At 40.1% G+C, this 16,805-nt stretch overlaps 1 protein-coding gene across 3 annotated transcripts in view; it reads left to right on the top strand.

Moving 5' to 3' along the window:
- The window catches only part of LOC124553636 (coiled-coil domain-containing protein 50), a 181,849-nt gene extending 173,936 nt beyond the window's left edge, over positions 1–7,913 (top strand). For 2 of the 3 annotated variants that reach the window (XM_047127507.1, XM_047127505.1), the window contains 2 exons: positions 5,108–5,256; positions 6,795–7,913. In XM_047127507.1, coding sequence (XP_046983463.1) covers positions 5,108–5,256; positions 6,795–6,940 — 295 coding nt within the window. In that variant the 3' untranslated portion in view covers positions 6,941–7,913. Of the gene's footprint in view, positions 1–5,107; positions 5,257–6,794 lie in introns of those variants that run through there. The other variant, XM_047127506.1, reaches the window with a different exon arrangement.
- The last annotated feature ends 8,892 nt before the right edge of the window (positions 7,914–16,805 follow it).

Here is a 16,805-nt window from a genome sequence, read left to right on the forward strand (position 1 = left end):
CAGTGTAACACTGTGCCAAGATGTGCTGGCCGTGCACCGAGGCATGTTTAGCCACAGGGTGATCCTCATTACCAATAAATACACTCTGCCTGTGTCCATTCACGCGAATGTACAGTTTGTTGCTGGACATTCCCACATAGAAAGCTTCACAGTGTAGGCAGGTCAGTTGGTAGATCACGTGGGTGCTTTCACACGTGGCTCTGCCTTTGATCGTGTACACCTTCCGGGTTACAGGACTGGAGTAGGTGGTGGTGGGAGGGTGCATGGGACAGGTTTTACACCGGGGCGGTTACAAGGATAGGAGACAGAGGGTAGGGAAGGTGGTTTGGGGATTTCATGGGGATGAACAAAGAGGTTACGAAGGTTAGGTGGACGGCGGAAAGACACTCTTGGTGGAGTGGGGAGGATTTCATGAAGGATGGATCTCATTTCAGGGCAGGATTTGAGGAAGTCGTATCCCTGCTGGAGAGCCGCATTCAGTCTGGTCCAGTCCTGGAAAGTATCCTGTCACAAGTGGGGCACTTTTGGGGTTCTTCTGTGGGAGGTTTTGGGTTTGAGGGGATGAGGAAGTGGCTCTGGTTATTTGCTTCTGTACCTGGTCAGGAGGGTAGTTACGGGATGCGAAAGCTGTTTTCAGGTTGTTGGTGTAATGGTTCAGGGCTTCCGGACTGGAGCAGATTCGTTTGCCACAAAGACTTTGGCTGTAGGGAAGGGACCGTTTGATGTGGAATGGGTGCATTGTTGGTATGTCTGGCCTTCGAAAGTGAAGAAGTTGTGGGTGAGGGTGAAGCTGGCTAAGGTAATGAGGAAAGAGGTTTTAGGTAGGGTGGCAGGTGATTGGTGTGAAAGGAAGTGCTCTATCACAGCGAGGCCCTGGACGTGCGGAATATTTGTGTAAAGGGAAGTGGCATCAATGGTTAAAAGGATGGTTTCCGGGGGTAACAGATTTGGTAAGGATTCCAGCCATTCGAAAAAGTGGTTGGTGTCTCTAAAGGTTGGGAGACTGCATGTAATGGGTTGAAGGTGTTGATCTACGTAGGCAGAGAGACGTTCTGTGGGGGCTTGGTAACCAGCTACAAGGGGGCGGCCGGGATGATTGGGTTTGTGAATTTTAGGAAGTAGGTAGAAGGTACGGGTGCGGGTTGTTGGTGGGGTCAGGAAATTGATGGAGTCAGGTGAAACCTTTTGCAGGGGCATAAGGTTCTGAGGATTCCTTGAAGCTCTGCCTGGACATCAGGAATGGGATTACCTTGGCAAACTTTGTATGTGGTGTTGTCTGAAAGCTGACGCAGTCCCTCAGCCACATACTCCCGACGATCAAGTACCACGGTCGTGGAACCCTTGTCTGCCGGAAGAAGTGACGATGGGTCGGTCAGCCTTCAGATCACGGATAGCCTGGGCTTCAGCAGTGGTGATGTTGGGAGTAGGATTAAGGTCTTTTAAGGAGGATAGAGAGGCAAGGCTGGAAGTGAGAAATTCCTGGAAGGTTTGGAGCGTGTGATTTTGAGGAAGAGGTGGGTCCCGCTGTGACGGAGGATGGAACTGTTCCAGGCAGGGTTCAATTTCGATAGTGTCTTGGAGAGTTGGATCATTAGGAGTAGGATTAGGATTATTTTTCTTTGTGGCAAAGTGATATTTCCAGCAGAGAGTAAGAGTGTATGACAGTAAATCTTTGACGAGGGCTGTTTGGTTGAATCTGGGAGTTGGGCTGAAGGGGAGGCCTTTGGATAGGACAGAGGTTTCGGTTTGGAGGAAAGGTTTACTACTGAATTAGGGTGTTGTGGTTCCAGATTGTGTTGATTAGAATTTTGAGGTTTTGGGGGGTGTGGGAGATTGAGTACATGGAGAGACTGGGTCTGTGTGCAATGAGAGGAGGTTGAGGTTTGCTGGAAAGGTTGTGGAGGGTGAATTGCCTTTCCGGAGGTGGGAAGCCAGGAGATTGGATAGTTTTTTGAGGTGGAGGGTGGCATGCTGTTCTGATTTGCAGTTGGCCTGTAGGAGGATGCTGTGAACAGCCGGTGTGGATGTGGGAGAGCAAAGATTGAGGACTTTTATTAAGGATAGGAGTTGATGGGTGTGTTCATTGGCTGATTTGATGTGTAGGTGAAGGATTAGGTGGGTGAGGGCAATGGATTGTTCAGTTTGGAACTGGTATAGGGACTGATGAAAAGAAGGGTTGCAGCCAGAGAAGGGAACTTTAAGTGTGAGGCCTTTGGGGGTAATGCCAAATGTCAGACAAGCCTGAGTAAATAAAATATGGGAGCGTAATCTGGCTACTTCGAAAGCATGTTTGCAAAGGGAATGTAAATAAAACTTAATGGGGTTGTTGTGGGGATGTTGTGAGGGTGACATGGTATTAGAAGCTGTAAAGTGTAACATGAGGCTAAAATGAAAATAAAAATAAGATAATATGGGGAGAGATAAAGGTGAACTAGAAAGCAATTGGAGATCTGGTGTTAAAAAAGTCGAAAAGGTGCTTGTTAAAGCTGGGTTGGTAAACAACAATGTGTGCAAAGGTTAGGTGGTTGTGTTGCCACCAAAACACGTTAAAGGGTGGAGAAATTTGGGAAAATTTCGAGGGAAAAAAACTGTGTATATGTATTAAATGGAGTGGTTTTGTGGTGGCAGATTATGAAAATGAGGCTAAGAATAGTCTGATGAAGAAATAATGATAAAACCTGTGGGAAGCAGCTAAAAATGATCAGTGATGTGAGAAAAATGGAAATGGAAATGAGAAAAATGGAAATGGAAATAAAGCGAAAGTTGTTAAAACTAGCCGAAATACTTAATAAGTGAAAGGAACTGTTTGTGAACTGGAAATGGTGGATTTTATAGCAGCGGTAGTGTTGAAAGTGGAAAATTTTTTGGTAATGGTTTGGAAGTGGGGTATGTATTATTGAGTATATATTGGTGGGATAAAATTGTATGGTAGATTACAGTAAAAAGGAGAATACAAAGGGAAACTACTTGTAAAAACAGAAAGAGAAAGTAAGATGACAGAAAAGATTTCGAAATGCAACAGTGACAATAACAAACGTAATTGTTGGGTTCAAATTAATGATATGAATATAATAGAGGGAAACATTCCACATGGGAAAATTATATCTAAAAACAAAGATGATGTAACTTACCAAACGAAAGCACTTGCATGGTGATACACACAAAATTCAAGCTTTAGCAACAAACGGTTGCTTCATCAGGAAATAGGGAAGGAGAGGGAAAGACAAAAGGAAGTGGGTTTTAAGGAGAGGGTAAGGAGTCATTCCAATCCTAGGAGCAGAAAGACTTAACTTAAGGGGGGAAAAACCCAATCATCCTGGCCGCCCCATTGTAGCTGGTTACCAAGCCCCCACAGAACGTCTCTCTGCCTACGTAGATCAACACCTTCAACCCATTACATGCAGTCTCCCATCCTTCATCAAAGACACCAACCACTTTCTCGAACGCCTGGAATCCTTACCCAATCTGTTACCCCCGGAAACCGTCCTTGTAACCATTTGATGCCGCTTCCTTATACACATATATTCCGCACGTCCAGGGCCTCGCTGCGATGGAGCACTTCCTTTCACGCCGATCACCTGCCACCCTACCTAAAACCTCTTTCCTCATGACCTTAGCCAGCTTCATCCTGACCAACAACTTCTTCACTTTTGAAGGCCAGACATACCAACAATTAAAGGGAACAGCCATGGGTACCAGGATGGCCCCCTCGTACGCCAACCTATTCATGGATCACTTAGAGGAAGCCTTCTTGGTTACCCAGGCCTGCCAACCCAAAGTTTGGTACAGATTTATTGATGACATCTTAATGATCTGGACTCACAGTGAAGAACTCCAGAATTTCCTCTCCAACCTCAACTCCTTTGCTTCCATCAGATTCACCTGGTCCTAGGCAAAGCCCCCCCTCCCGTCCCATGAAAGTGTCATTTCTGGGATTTGGGTAAATGCAGTACACACGTCAAGAGCAAAATGAGTAGACATTAGTAACTGAACTATGAAATGAAATAACATTAGACCTGAAAATTCTTCGTGCCAGTCATGTTGATGGGTAGTTCATGTCCTCCACATCTAGACCACTTCACACTGTCATCAGCTTTAAAATGTAAAGGAAAGTAAACTGACAAGTCGTAATATGAAACAGTGCACAACTGCTTCTTTAATGACACTGATTCATTTGATTTATTTACTCCATTTGTGAATCACGGCGTAAGTCTTCAAAGCAGAGAGGTCGGTGGCACCTGGTACAGGTTACATACTGTCAACAAATCCTGTTACCAGCGTCACAGCAGTATTTCACAAACCACCTCACTCCACCCTACAGTACTTAGCTTTGGGATATGAAATGTGTGGAATTTAAAAGCTTTGAATTCAGAACGACTGCATACTATCAAAATTGAGGCCCAGATTTTTGTGCAGGATCAATTGTTGGGGTTAATATCTCCTGGTGTACTTTCTGCCTTAAAATACGAAGTTGAATTTGTGAAGGATACAGTGTGTCTGAAGTCAAAGCAACTCAACAGCCACTGTAAAGAGCTGTGTACACGACAATACAGGTTAAAACTAATAGTTTTCTTCTTACTGACCATTCCGTTTTTCACAAAAACTATTTTCCATTCTAAGTTTATAATCTACAAATTCTGCCAGTGTCCTGAAATAGATGGACAACTCGGGTTTCATTAACAGCTCACCACATGGTCGAGAGCATTTTTTTTTTTTCTATATTACATAACATGGATTCCATTGATAACGGCCACTGGAAAAGTGTTTGATTTTCAGCTTTTTTGTTTGCTCAGTTTCTGCTTACAGTACTTCATTGTTGAATATTGTGTGTGTTCTGTAACGCCATTGTGTTGAAATAACAAAATTTTTATTCAGTTCAGTTAGATCTCACTTGACCTAGGTGATTTTGTTGACAGTATGCTGTTGATTGTTGGTGCAGATTAACAGAGAAGTATGCCTTTAGTGATTAGCCTACTTGTGTATTAAAAGCATATGAAAAGAGAATGTATGTGTTTAATTTTCAGTTCTTCATTTTCTGAAAAGAAACACGTACTTGTCAGGCTGTGCTTAAGATAGGTTGTGCCAAAAGACAATTTTTTTTCTCTAGGTTGCAAGCTGGCTACCAGTATCCAGCTGAGGAGGAAGAAGAGCCACATGGTTACAGAGGCTCTCCGAATTCTATGTCGCCTACAAACATAGCAGCAGCCATCGATCCGACCTACAGAAGAGGGTCTGCACACTCACCGTCCCTTATAGGTGATTCCAGAACAAGAAATTAGTTGTTTAAATTTGCAATAATGCATTTCAATATCTAAGATATCTTTGTGGCAGATTAAAATTTGTGACACTTGTACATACAATAAAATTGGTTTCTTAGAAATGTCTTAAATGAAAATTCCTGGCAGGTTAAAACTGTATGGGGCTGGGCTTAGAACTGTGAATATCACATGAATAGCAGCACAGGGTACAAGATTGATGCTGAGCGTGGTGGTTTTTGTGTTTGTTTGGGTGTTTTTTGTTTTGGAACTAACCTATTCAGAATTTGAAAATCTGCATTACTTTAAGATTTGACAAAATTTGGAAAATCTATTTTAAAAAGATGCTTTATTCTGGTTTTTAAAGGAGATAACCTCCTGGAGGTGGTCAGGATTGTGTGTTAATGGCGTGATTTGGAAAACCTTAGGGTTGTATGTTATCGGGTACACTTTTGTGGAATCGAAACAAAGGCCCATTCATCCCAATGGAAACTAAATGAAGGGCAAAGACCGACAAAAGTTTGACACCTTCAAACGCATATGAAGGGTCTTCTCATTGTTCTTAGATTACAATAGGATAGTGCATAAAGAGTTCCTGCCATGCAGTCATATGGTCAATGATGAATACTATAGTCTGATCGCAAACAGTGGCGATTATTCGTGCAGCTCAAGACATGGATGGGGACCTCATTATTGCCAGTTCCAAGCACAGTAAGTGCATGCGCTTGAAGAAAGCATGTATTTTGCAATTTCTCTCAATTGCTTGTGCAGAATTTGTCCATTACCACCAGTCAGCCTTCAAAACTTGCACAAATGGAATAAAAATTTGCGTTTAATGAGCACACTGCCTATGAAATCCACAGCAGAGCGCAGAGAACAAAGGTGAACGCTCATTGACTGTCTCAGAATGCGTGACGCTGATGCGCAGAACGAGGCTAAACTCTACTGCCATCATACGTGACTCCAGCTATGGCTGTTAGTTTTATGCTATCTGTGTGAAGCAATACACAGAAAACAACCAGAATTGTGCACAACATTTGGGGAAACTGCACCGCAATAATGTTATCACTAAAGTCGTGATGCTTGCTTACGTGGCGAAAAAAAGTCATGTTGCCTTGGCCACCATATTTGCCAGACATAGCATCCTGTGACTTGTTTGTAATCATGAAGCTGAAGGGAAGTGAGAGTACATTGCTGTGCCGCTATGATGATGATGATGATGATGATGATGATGGTGATGATGAAAACAGAATAGCTGAGCGAGCTGAACGCTGTAATGAAAAGTGAGTTCTGGAAGTGCTTCAGAGCTGAGAAGAGTGTGTGGCACATGGTGGGGATTATTTTGAAGGAGACAGTTGATGTTAATAAATAGATTCTTTAAGGAAAATAAGAATTACCATTACTTACTGATCACACTTTGTATAGTATATTTAAGTTTGTTTGTTTGTGTGTGTGTGTGTGTGTGTGTGTGTGTGTGTGTGTGTGTGTGTGTGTGTGTGTGTTTTGACATTGTAAATGATACTCTTGGTTGTTGTACAGAGTGCGTAGACCTGGAATCGCCGCCCAGTCCTGCCCTGCCGTACATGCCGATCCAGGGACAACGCCGTTGCCCTCCCCAGCCTGACAAACGAACCAGCCGCAAGGAACAGCAAGCTGGGAAGCGAGATGCCTGCCGCCAGCAGTAACTGGAGAACATATTGTACGACCCAAAATTTCCTTGAGCAAATTAATAATCTGAAAGCTGCTTCTGATGTGTGCACAGTTTCCTAAGTGCGAAAAAGGAGCCTTCAGAATGTGACAATTAGTGCAACATTCCTAGAGTTTTTTTGTTGTCACGTAGTGCACTGGAAAAGCATTCCTCTTTCTCTCCACAGAGTTAACTTAGACTAAATAAAGCAGCTACTTATTTTATTGTGGCGGTATAAAAATTGATTTCATAGTGTAGTGTTTCCCATAAAAAAATCTGAGGAACCTAAAGTATTGGTTTACCTTTGTTTTAATAAAACTAAAGGATTCAGGATCGGAACATTAATTTCAGGGTGGGTTGACAATTGGTACATATTTGCTTTAGAAAAATGTTTCAAATACAGGTTACACGGTATTAATAAATAGCTATAATTGGGGATAACACTGAATTTATGACTCTTGCTCTTATAAAAGTTACTTGTTCTCACTGGGTGAGATTAGTTACATGCTAGCTGTTCCAGCCATATATTCAGTTTCAGAATTTTGTATCATATAATCACTATACATTGTTTAATTTTTAGTAAATGTACTTACCGTGTGTGTCTGTCATGTGTGGATATTTATTGTAATTAGCTTTCACTCAAACTGGCTTAATTTTGTGTAAAGATAATATTACTTAATGAAGCTTTTAATCAGTAAGTGTTCGTGTTGCTTGTCACATTTGTAGCCAGTGACTGGTGTCAATTTCATGTAGTGTATCAGTCCTCAGGAATTTTGAAAATGAAAAGTAAACAGTTTAAAAAATTATTTGTAAGTATTTTTGTAATTCTAGAGTTTGTGGGTGTATGTTTGTGCTCCACACAGAAATGTGAATTGTTACTGTAGATATTTATGTATGTAAATTGGAAATGTTTATTTTATTTATCCCGACTTTTTTACAAACTATAAAGGATGAAAATTGTCAATGTGAAATGTTTGTTAATTTAACTCTGCCCTTAAATTTCATCTTCTTTCCTGCTTACGTGACTCCTTGAGGGTTTTAATTTGTTGCACGTTCATAATCACCAATAGAAAATTTTAAAAGGATATCACAAACACTACCTAAAATAGTAGCAAGATTAAGTTACTAGTGTTATGATGTACAGCTGCCCTGACAAGATGCATTAGGGACAGAGACTGGAAAACTAGGTAGATTATTTCAGTTGCTAAATAGTGCAAGCTGGTGTGCCTTTGGAAAATAACTTTTCTTCACCTGAGCTTGTGACAGACAGCTGTAAGACAGGTCCGTGTGTTCTTGTAACCCACTCTGCTAGGTAGTACTTAGTGTTGCCGGATAATGAAGCTATTGTGAATTTTATTCCTAGCTTCTGGTTTTCGTCATTGTTTACAGTTGGATGACGCCATTACAGTCTTAACCGGGTTGATAATGAGAATTCAAGCTGCCGAAATGAAATCACTGGAAGGCTTGTAGAAGAAATTTTTCATTAAATATGTTTCAGTATATATACTGTTGACAAAAGCAAAAAAAGGATAATGGAATGTAGTTGAATTAAATCAGATACTGCTGAGGGATTAAGATCAGGAAATGACTCGCAAAGCAGTAAGAGTTTTGCTATTTGTGCAGCAGAATAACTGACCATATAGTGGGGATATAAAAGTAGGCTGGCCTTAACAAGAAAAGCATTTCTGAAGAAAATATGTTACCACCAAGTGTAGATTCATGTTTCTCCTGAAGGCGAAACTTCCTTGCAGATTAAAACAGTGTTGGACCAAGACTCTAATTCGGGACCTTTGCCTCTCATGGGCAAGTGCCCTACCTACTGAGGTACCCCCAGCATGACTAATGACTTGTATTCCCAGCTTTCTCTGCCAGTGCCTCATTTCCAGCCTTCCAAACTTGAGTGCTCCTGCAAGAAAGCGTACAGTGGAGACGCGGCTTAGCCACAGTCTGGGGGATATTTTCAGGATGAAATTTTCACTCTGCAGAAAAATGTAGGAGATAAGGTACTGGCGGAAGTAAAGCAGTGGAGATTGGTTTAGCCCTGCTTCAGTGGAGCTCATCCAGTAGAGAACTTGCCCACAAAAGGTGAAGGTCTCGAGTTAGTCTGTCAGGCACACAACTTTAATCTACCAGTAAGTTTCTGATCAACACACACTTTGTTGCAGAGTTAAAATTTCATTTGTCTTCAGTGTCGCCATGTGTGGGGTATGGAAGGAAAATGTGGGATATGCTACAGGAGAATGCGGAAGATAAGAAATTTGTCACTCAAACTAAAAGAAGGTATCGGTTGATACAATACAGTCTGAGACATTGAGGGACAGTTTAGTATTGGTGAAAAGTGATGGAGGAGGGTTGGGGGTGGAAGATTGTAGAGGGAGAAAGAGATGAATACAGTGAGATTGTGGATGATGTAATTTGCAGCAGTTACTCGTGGAGGGATATTATAAAGTAACATGGAGAGCTGTGTCAAACCAGCCTTTGGACCGAAGACATGTTCAGAAAATTTGGGGCAATTACAGTAAATTACGGGTGTTTGTAATATTGCACTTGTGTGCGCCTGTAATAAGCTATAGTAAATGTGCTGAGAGGAGATAACTGACAGTCGGCATTAAACTACGAAGCGCAAATGGCTGCGATAGGCAGGTACAGTGAAACCCATATTTTAAGTTTTTATGGGATTGAGACTTGAAAATCATAAAACTTAGGAAAACATCAACACCTCAAAAATACAAGCCAAAAGGTATAATTGGCATGTGTGATTAAAAATCGTAATCACCATAATTGAATGGAAAATAAAATCTTAATGCAGTAATTTCTGGTAATGAATTTAATCAGTCCGTAAAAATCAGATGTTCAACATAAAGCAAACTTGTCAAAAATTGAAGTTGCCCGCTGGTTCAATGTGATAGCTATTTTCCGCATTCTACGGCCATAATCCACACAAAAAATGTGCATTTTTGAGACATCTTCCCTTTGAGTTGTCTCTGAAGCAGAACTTGATGGTGAATTGAACTGAAAACTATGAAGTAAGCGGAAAGGTGTCTGAATTTAACATGAGGGTTTTTCCCCCATTTTGTAGCCAACATCGGTGTAATTGGGTCGAGTAGACTTCAAGCCACATACGCACTAAGCTTGAAATGTGTTTTCTTTGAGAAACGTATTTTCTTTCAAACATGTTTCTGGCTACTTGAGGTCACTGGTCAGAAAAACCTTTTGAAACAAGGTAATGTCTATCCATAGCAGTGTCACTACAGATCAAAGAAAAAGTTTCAGGCCAGCTATTGCATGGTGTAAGTGTATGTTGTGTCGTGTAGTCATTTTTCCTCTTGCTGTATTATTTTTTCCGGGAAAAAAATGCAGTAGATAAAGCGCTTTAGAGTAGGTGTCGACGTACCAGGTTGACATCTGCTTGTGGAACATAAGATGCAAGCAGTAGAACAGCAGCAATTGAAAAAGATGATCTGCAGAAAACTGCAGCTACATTTGGTAGAAAACTGAGACACTGTAGAAAACAGAATAAGGTTGTACGTCATAGCTAGCTTCGAAACATGAAATAAATACTCGAGGCTCTGGAATGAATCTCCTGTTAACAAAAAACTGAACAGCATGTCTGGTTGTAATTGCCTTCCTGAAATTTCTCTTTTTCTAAGAAACTGTAATACCATATTTACCAGGAATTCAGATCATTCGATATCAAAGTGAAGTTACAGAAACTAGAACTGTTTCCATTTTCAGTTCCCAGTTCAGTTTCCCTGCTAGTTCATAGTATGTTTTTGCTCACCAAAGACTACCCAAACTGACAGATTTCTTACTAATAATCAGATTTCATCAACCACTAACAAGTACTATACAAACTCTCCATCAAATTGTGTCGTAGTTGTAAAATCAATTAAGAAATTCTTTGATAAATGCAACCTTATTCTGTAAAACTACAGAACAGTGAGAGATACAGCCTGAGTCACAAATCACAATAAATAAGATTGCACGACGACAACGCCGTCTGTGTGTTTGCGTGCTCCTTTGAGTATTAATGATGTTGCATTATTTGTATTGTCTGCCATGTCATATCTACACACGAGGACACTAATACATGCTGCTACAAGTAGCATTGTAGATGATTGAATAAACTGAGAAATGTTTGCTGCCACTGTGGACAGAAACATGCACATGAAACGGACGATACAGAGCAGGAAATAACATTTCCAACAGAATAGCATTTCCTCTCTGCAATGGCATAAAATGTTCCTAAATTCTGCCATCACCCATGGTGAGAATTCTTCTGTTTAGCCATATCCGTTGTTAGTAAGAAGGAAACAGGAGAAAGTCAAAGGAGACAGCGAGCAAGAATGTAGAATAGAGTAAATCTTACGCTGCATTTCGAAATCTTTCCTGTCATCTTATTTTCTCTTTGTGTTTTTGCCAGTAGTTTCACTTTGTATTCACCTTCTCCTTTTTACCGTAATCTGCTATACAATTTTATCCCGCCTATATATACTCAATAATACGTAACCCACTTCCAAACCATAACAAAAAAAATTTTTTGCCGCTTTCAACACTACCGCTGCTATAAAATCCACCATTTCTAGTTCACAAACAGTTCCTTTCACCTTTTAAACAACCATTTCGGCTATTTCTAATAACTTTTGCTTTACTAGGAAGAAACAGAAATGTGGAATTTTTAGCATTGATATTGTCTAATTTTCCACGGGCTACAAATTTATGGTGTAGAATTGCGAAAAATGTAAAATTGAGCATGTAAAATAGTTCTACTGTAGTTGCAGGAACACTGACATGCTATAAGGCTGTAATGAATTTGCCTCCAGATCGCAAAATTAGTTATCAGTGTAGACTTAAAACTGCATTTGTAATATGAACTGTCTCTCGCCACCCACATAGTAAAAATTAATTTGTTGGATGAACACCATCCGTTTACTGTGAAACATGCATTCCAAATATCTTGCGTTCTGTTCGTATCGAACTAGTTAAAGAGTCTTTGGCCGATTCAAAGTATTTTTGTCAAACTATGGTAATTCTAGATAGGAATATCAACAATGTAGGAAAAGACAGATAATTACTGTAAAGACACATCAAGTCGGTTGCTGGAGTTCGTGGTTGCGTGCGTGTGTGCTTTTCAGAAAGTAGCTCTCTCTCTCTCTCTCTCTCTCTCTCTCTCTCTCTCTCTCTCCTCCCCCCCCCCCCCCCCCCCCTCCCACTGTTCAGTATGTTCCTTTCTAAATGCATTCGTGTTAATGGCAAGCAGAGCAAAAGTAGGTTACACATATCCTGTAGGGATCAGAAGTCAGAATGCAGACACGCCAAAGGTAAGCACATATCGAAGAATGAGAAAATGTGGACTCCTTGTCCAATGGAGCTAGGCTGTTCAGTTTCATCTTCTATTCACAATGAACATAATGTGAGAGCTACTAGGTCTTGTGACCTTATGCAGTGTATGAGGAAGAAATCTTGCCATTTCATTTGACTGGTATGTACTGGAAGTTTGTACAGTGCCTACAGAGGCCATTGTTGACAATTGCTGGTGACGTTGCGTTTTTATGGAACAGGTTCTGCAGAGGTTAGCGAATTACTGGAAACTCGAACTGAACTGCTTGGGAAGCACTGGGAGCATCATATGCGGCCTTTTGGGTTTGGTTCCATTATTTTTTGTAAATAGGTACTCCTGTCCATGATAACCCATGTATAAAGTTAAAACAAGTGCCATGGTGAACAGATAACTCTGCCATTTTGAAATGTTTTGCATCCTTACTGTTGAGCTCTGCCCATTTATCACTGTGGACCAAAAATCTCAGCAGTGGTGTTGCATTGAAATATGGAATTGTATGCGTTTTAATTGAAAACACACACACACACACACACACACACACACACACACACACACACACACTACATTGCTATTTATGGTCTCCTCATTCCCACAAAATAGTAATACCAAGGTCCATAAAAAAAAAAAAAAATTGAGCAGTAAGCGTTCTGTCCTGCCACTGATTGAGGCTGTGACGTCACGAAGGAACCGTCGCTGCCTCGGCAACAGCGCTACAAGATGCAGTCCGCACATTTAAGTGATGTATTTGTGGAATGTTTCAGTTTCTAAAGAAATAATAAAATGTAAATTGTTATTCTGCTATTTTTAGAAAGTTACTGCTATATTCTGTAACTTGTCCAGCTTTTAAACACACTGCTGAGTGCTTGACTTTAATAAAATCAAGCATCTGTAGATCAAAATATACAAAAATAAGTGCAAAACACAGTCTGTTTTGCAGTTCTCTACAAAGTAAACATTCGAAATGAGCATTCAATTTTCTAACTTTGGCGCTGGGAAAAGTGTTAACTTGTAGACAAGCTCTATGTAACGCTCATTTATATTCTGTTTACATATTATTTAACGTTCATGAATATTGTTTATTTACATTCTAAAGTGATGACAAATACTACTTCCTTGCTTTCCAATGCTGAGCTGCATCTGCTTTCTTCGACTTGTCATTCAGACAGCCAACGCAGTCGGATAAATGTTCTCGTCCTGGTATAAATCTTAATGAATTCTAGGTGAATAGTGGGGAATCGCTCGTTAAGTATAGCACACAGGTTCTCGATGACACCAGTTTCCCTGGACAAACTGTTGTGTCCATGGATCTGGGCAAAAATTAATTCAAATCTGGTAACTGTTTCGAGCCACATTTTTGAAGGCACAAGCAAACACCCCCTCCCCCTCTGAGAAACCATGCCCAGCCAACCTCTTGTCTCCTCAGGCAGGGGGGGCAGTGTCAGCAACTCTCCAGTGTCTGTGATCTGTCAAACTGTCTGCATCGATAAGCTACATATCCAGCAAGATATTTAAATCCTTCAGTGCTACAATCGGAAGCCAGTGACATTGGAGGCAAATCGGATTCTCCTCCTCCAAAATCTAAGTCTTCTATTTCCTTCAACCATTGCCAACGCCTCAGACATATCAGCCAGGATATTGCGAAAAACAGTTGGTCACGAATCTTCCTTCTTCACCTAGCTCAACAGACTATGCATTTGAAAGAGGAATATCGTGAGGGCAATTCCATAGTTACGGTTGTTACACGTACACACCTTAAAATCAGGAAAAATATTTATTGAATTTAATATTGAAAACTTTTAAGGCTTACATTATATTTCATGTTAGAAATGTTGATACTGGAATTGTTTTATTGTTCTCCTGGTTATTAATCAAAAAAGTATTGTTACGGGTGTTACCAGAAGTAGACCTGGCCACTGTTATGAGTGCAAACTTGATGAAGCTTTTATTCTTGTAAAACAACTGTATTTTATTTTGAAATATAAATAATTATTATTATTTTGGACATCATAACTCAGTATATATATAATAGAGGGAAACATTCCACGTGGGAAAAATATATGTAAAAACAAAGATGAGACTTACCAAACAAAAGCGCTGGCAGGTCGATAGACACAAACACAGACAAAATTCTAGCTTTCGCAACCAACGGTTGCTTCGTCAGGAAAGAGGGAAGGTGAGGGAAAGACGAAAGGATGTGGGTTTTAAGGGAGGGTAAGGAGTCATTCCAATCCCGGGAGCGGAAAGACTTACCTTAGGGGGAAAAAAGGAAGGATAAACACTCTCGCTCGCGTGCGCGCGCGCGCGCACACACACACACACACACACACACACACACACACACACACACACACACATCCATCCATCCATCCATCCATCCGCACATACACAGACACAAGCAGACATTTGTAAAGGCCTTAAATAGTACTTGACTGAATTTAACAAAACATGAGTTGCCTCTAGTTTAAAAAGTGTTTTCCTTTTTCCTACTGACTTCAGAAACTTTTTCACATCCTCCTCTTCAGCAACCTCACTCTGGCAGATTCCCAAGTAACGGTATTGAATTTTGGATAGGGTTGGCTTCTTTTTGCACTTGGTATGTCAACCAAGACAAATAACACAAATTTTAAATCAGACTTTTCAATTTTATTAGTTAGGCTTAACTCAAAAGCACTTCCAATATTGTCTTGCGATTCAGATAGTGCAACAATCTCCTGATCAGAACTGCACATTTCATAGAAGTTTATGCATCTTTTTGCATGTAATGTTTTAACTTTGGCCTCCTCAGTAATAAATACTGACACCCATGTCATTAATGACTCTGCTGTTTTTGAAATCAGTTATGTTATAAGGCCGAAAGTGATGGCAGCCCTGGATTTTAGGAATCGCTTATAAATTTTTCCACCTTTCATCCAAAATAGGAATGTTATGCTCCACTGTTATCTGATCAACCTATAGTACCTTAATTTTAGAAAATTTCTTCAGAGTGTAGTCATAAAAGTCAATTGCATTGTTAATAATAACTTTCCTAGATCTAACAGCTGTCAGCACGCTCCTCTTCAGTGCACCTCCAATGCCATCAATGGCTCCTTTACCATGTGAACTGGCAAAAAAATTCCACTCAACTGTCAATCCAAAGTCTCTCCCAAAATAACATAGATTGGACAAAGTATATTTATTTTTGAACTGCCCAGCACAGTTGTCAGAAAATATAAAAACTCTTTTAACTTTAGGAAATGCTGTTTCAATCTCCATATAACAGTTTTAAGAAAAGTCCACACAGAATATTTTGTGTGTGAAAGGTCGTTACTGATGACTGCATAGGACCCGACTTCATGGTTTGCAAACCAAATGCAGAAAGTGCAAATAGTTATTGTGAATGTGCCCAGTGTGCACTCTGTACCTCATCTTGTGAAATTAGAGCATAATTCTCTGCAAAGTCAATTTGAAGAACACATTCTTCATCGTCAAGGCTGTTTTTCTTTCCTTGGAAGAAATCACTCTGCTTTATCTTCACGTAGCAATGTTTTTTTTTTTTAAACTGAGGCAATTTGTCAACCAGTGATGCTAAGGTATCATCGCAGCTCCCTGAATGTTCACTAAGACAAGGACGATGTTTCGCATCATTTTCCCATTGCTTCCAGACAATAGTTTTATTTAAGTCAAAGCCTTCTGGGATAAATTTGCTCAATTTAATTTGACATTCCTGGCATGACCCAAAAACATAGTCTTTGTTCTGTGAATTACAACTTAATTCTTTCAATAATTCCTTGTGATTGCTTGGAACAGATTTGCTCAAAGACTCAAGTATGCTTATAAAATTGTAGTGGTAGATACACACACACATACATTGTGTGGTGTATATTATGATAGGAGAACAAAAGGTGGTCGCAGTGAATAAAATGTGGACTTTCCTACAGAAATATCTGGATGGAGTTTTTTGTATTCCTCATAAACCTCTCCTATAGTCAGAAGTAAGTGACGCTTTTGGAATTTGTGTTTACATTCTCCCTCTTTCCATACAGTTAAAACATCTTTACGCCCAGGAGATTGGCGGCTAATGTCGTCCCTAGTGAAGAACTTGTGAATTTTTAGTTTTTCCTCTTCACTTAAGATTGGAGTTCTGGTATGTTTTGGATCACATATGAAAGTTTCAGAGCCAATTATATCGGAAACTATCTTTTTAATAACAGCAGATTTTTTACTGGGGCTTTTTGGAAGTACCTTCAACACTTTCTTCACAGCTTTACCAAATGTCTGTTTACACTTATAAGTCCCAATAGGAGGAGATTCATTTGGAACTTTTGATCTTGTGAGTTCTAGTTTTTTTTCTTTTCTCTGAATGCTCTCACTCTCTCTCTCTTATTTTTCTTCGATTCTTATCTCTAAGACATTGATTATTTTTCAATTTTTCTTTAACCTGCAATTTTCTTAATTTGTCTCTTTCTCGTGTTTTCTTTCATCTTTTCTCGGTGCTTCTTCACTCTCCCTTGCTGGTACTGGTGCCATGGTCTGCGAAGACAGA

The sequence above is a fragment of the Schistocerca americana genome, chromosome 11, assembly GCF_021461395.2.
Source record: "Schistocerca americana isolate TAMUIC-IGC-003095 chromosome 11, iqSchAmer2.1, whole genome shotgun sequence".
Taxonomy (NCBI): Eukaryota; Metazoa; Arthropoda; class Insecta; order Orthoptera; family Acrididae; genus Schistocerca; species Schistocerca americana.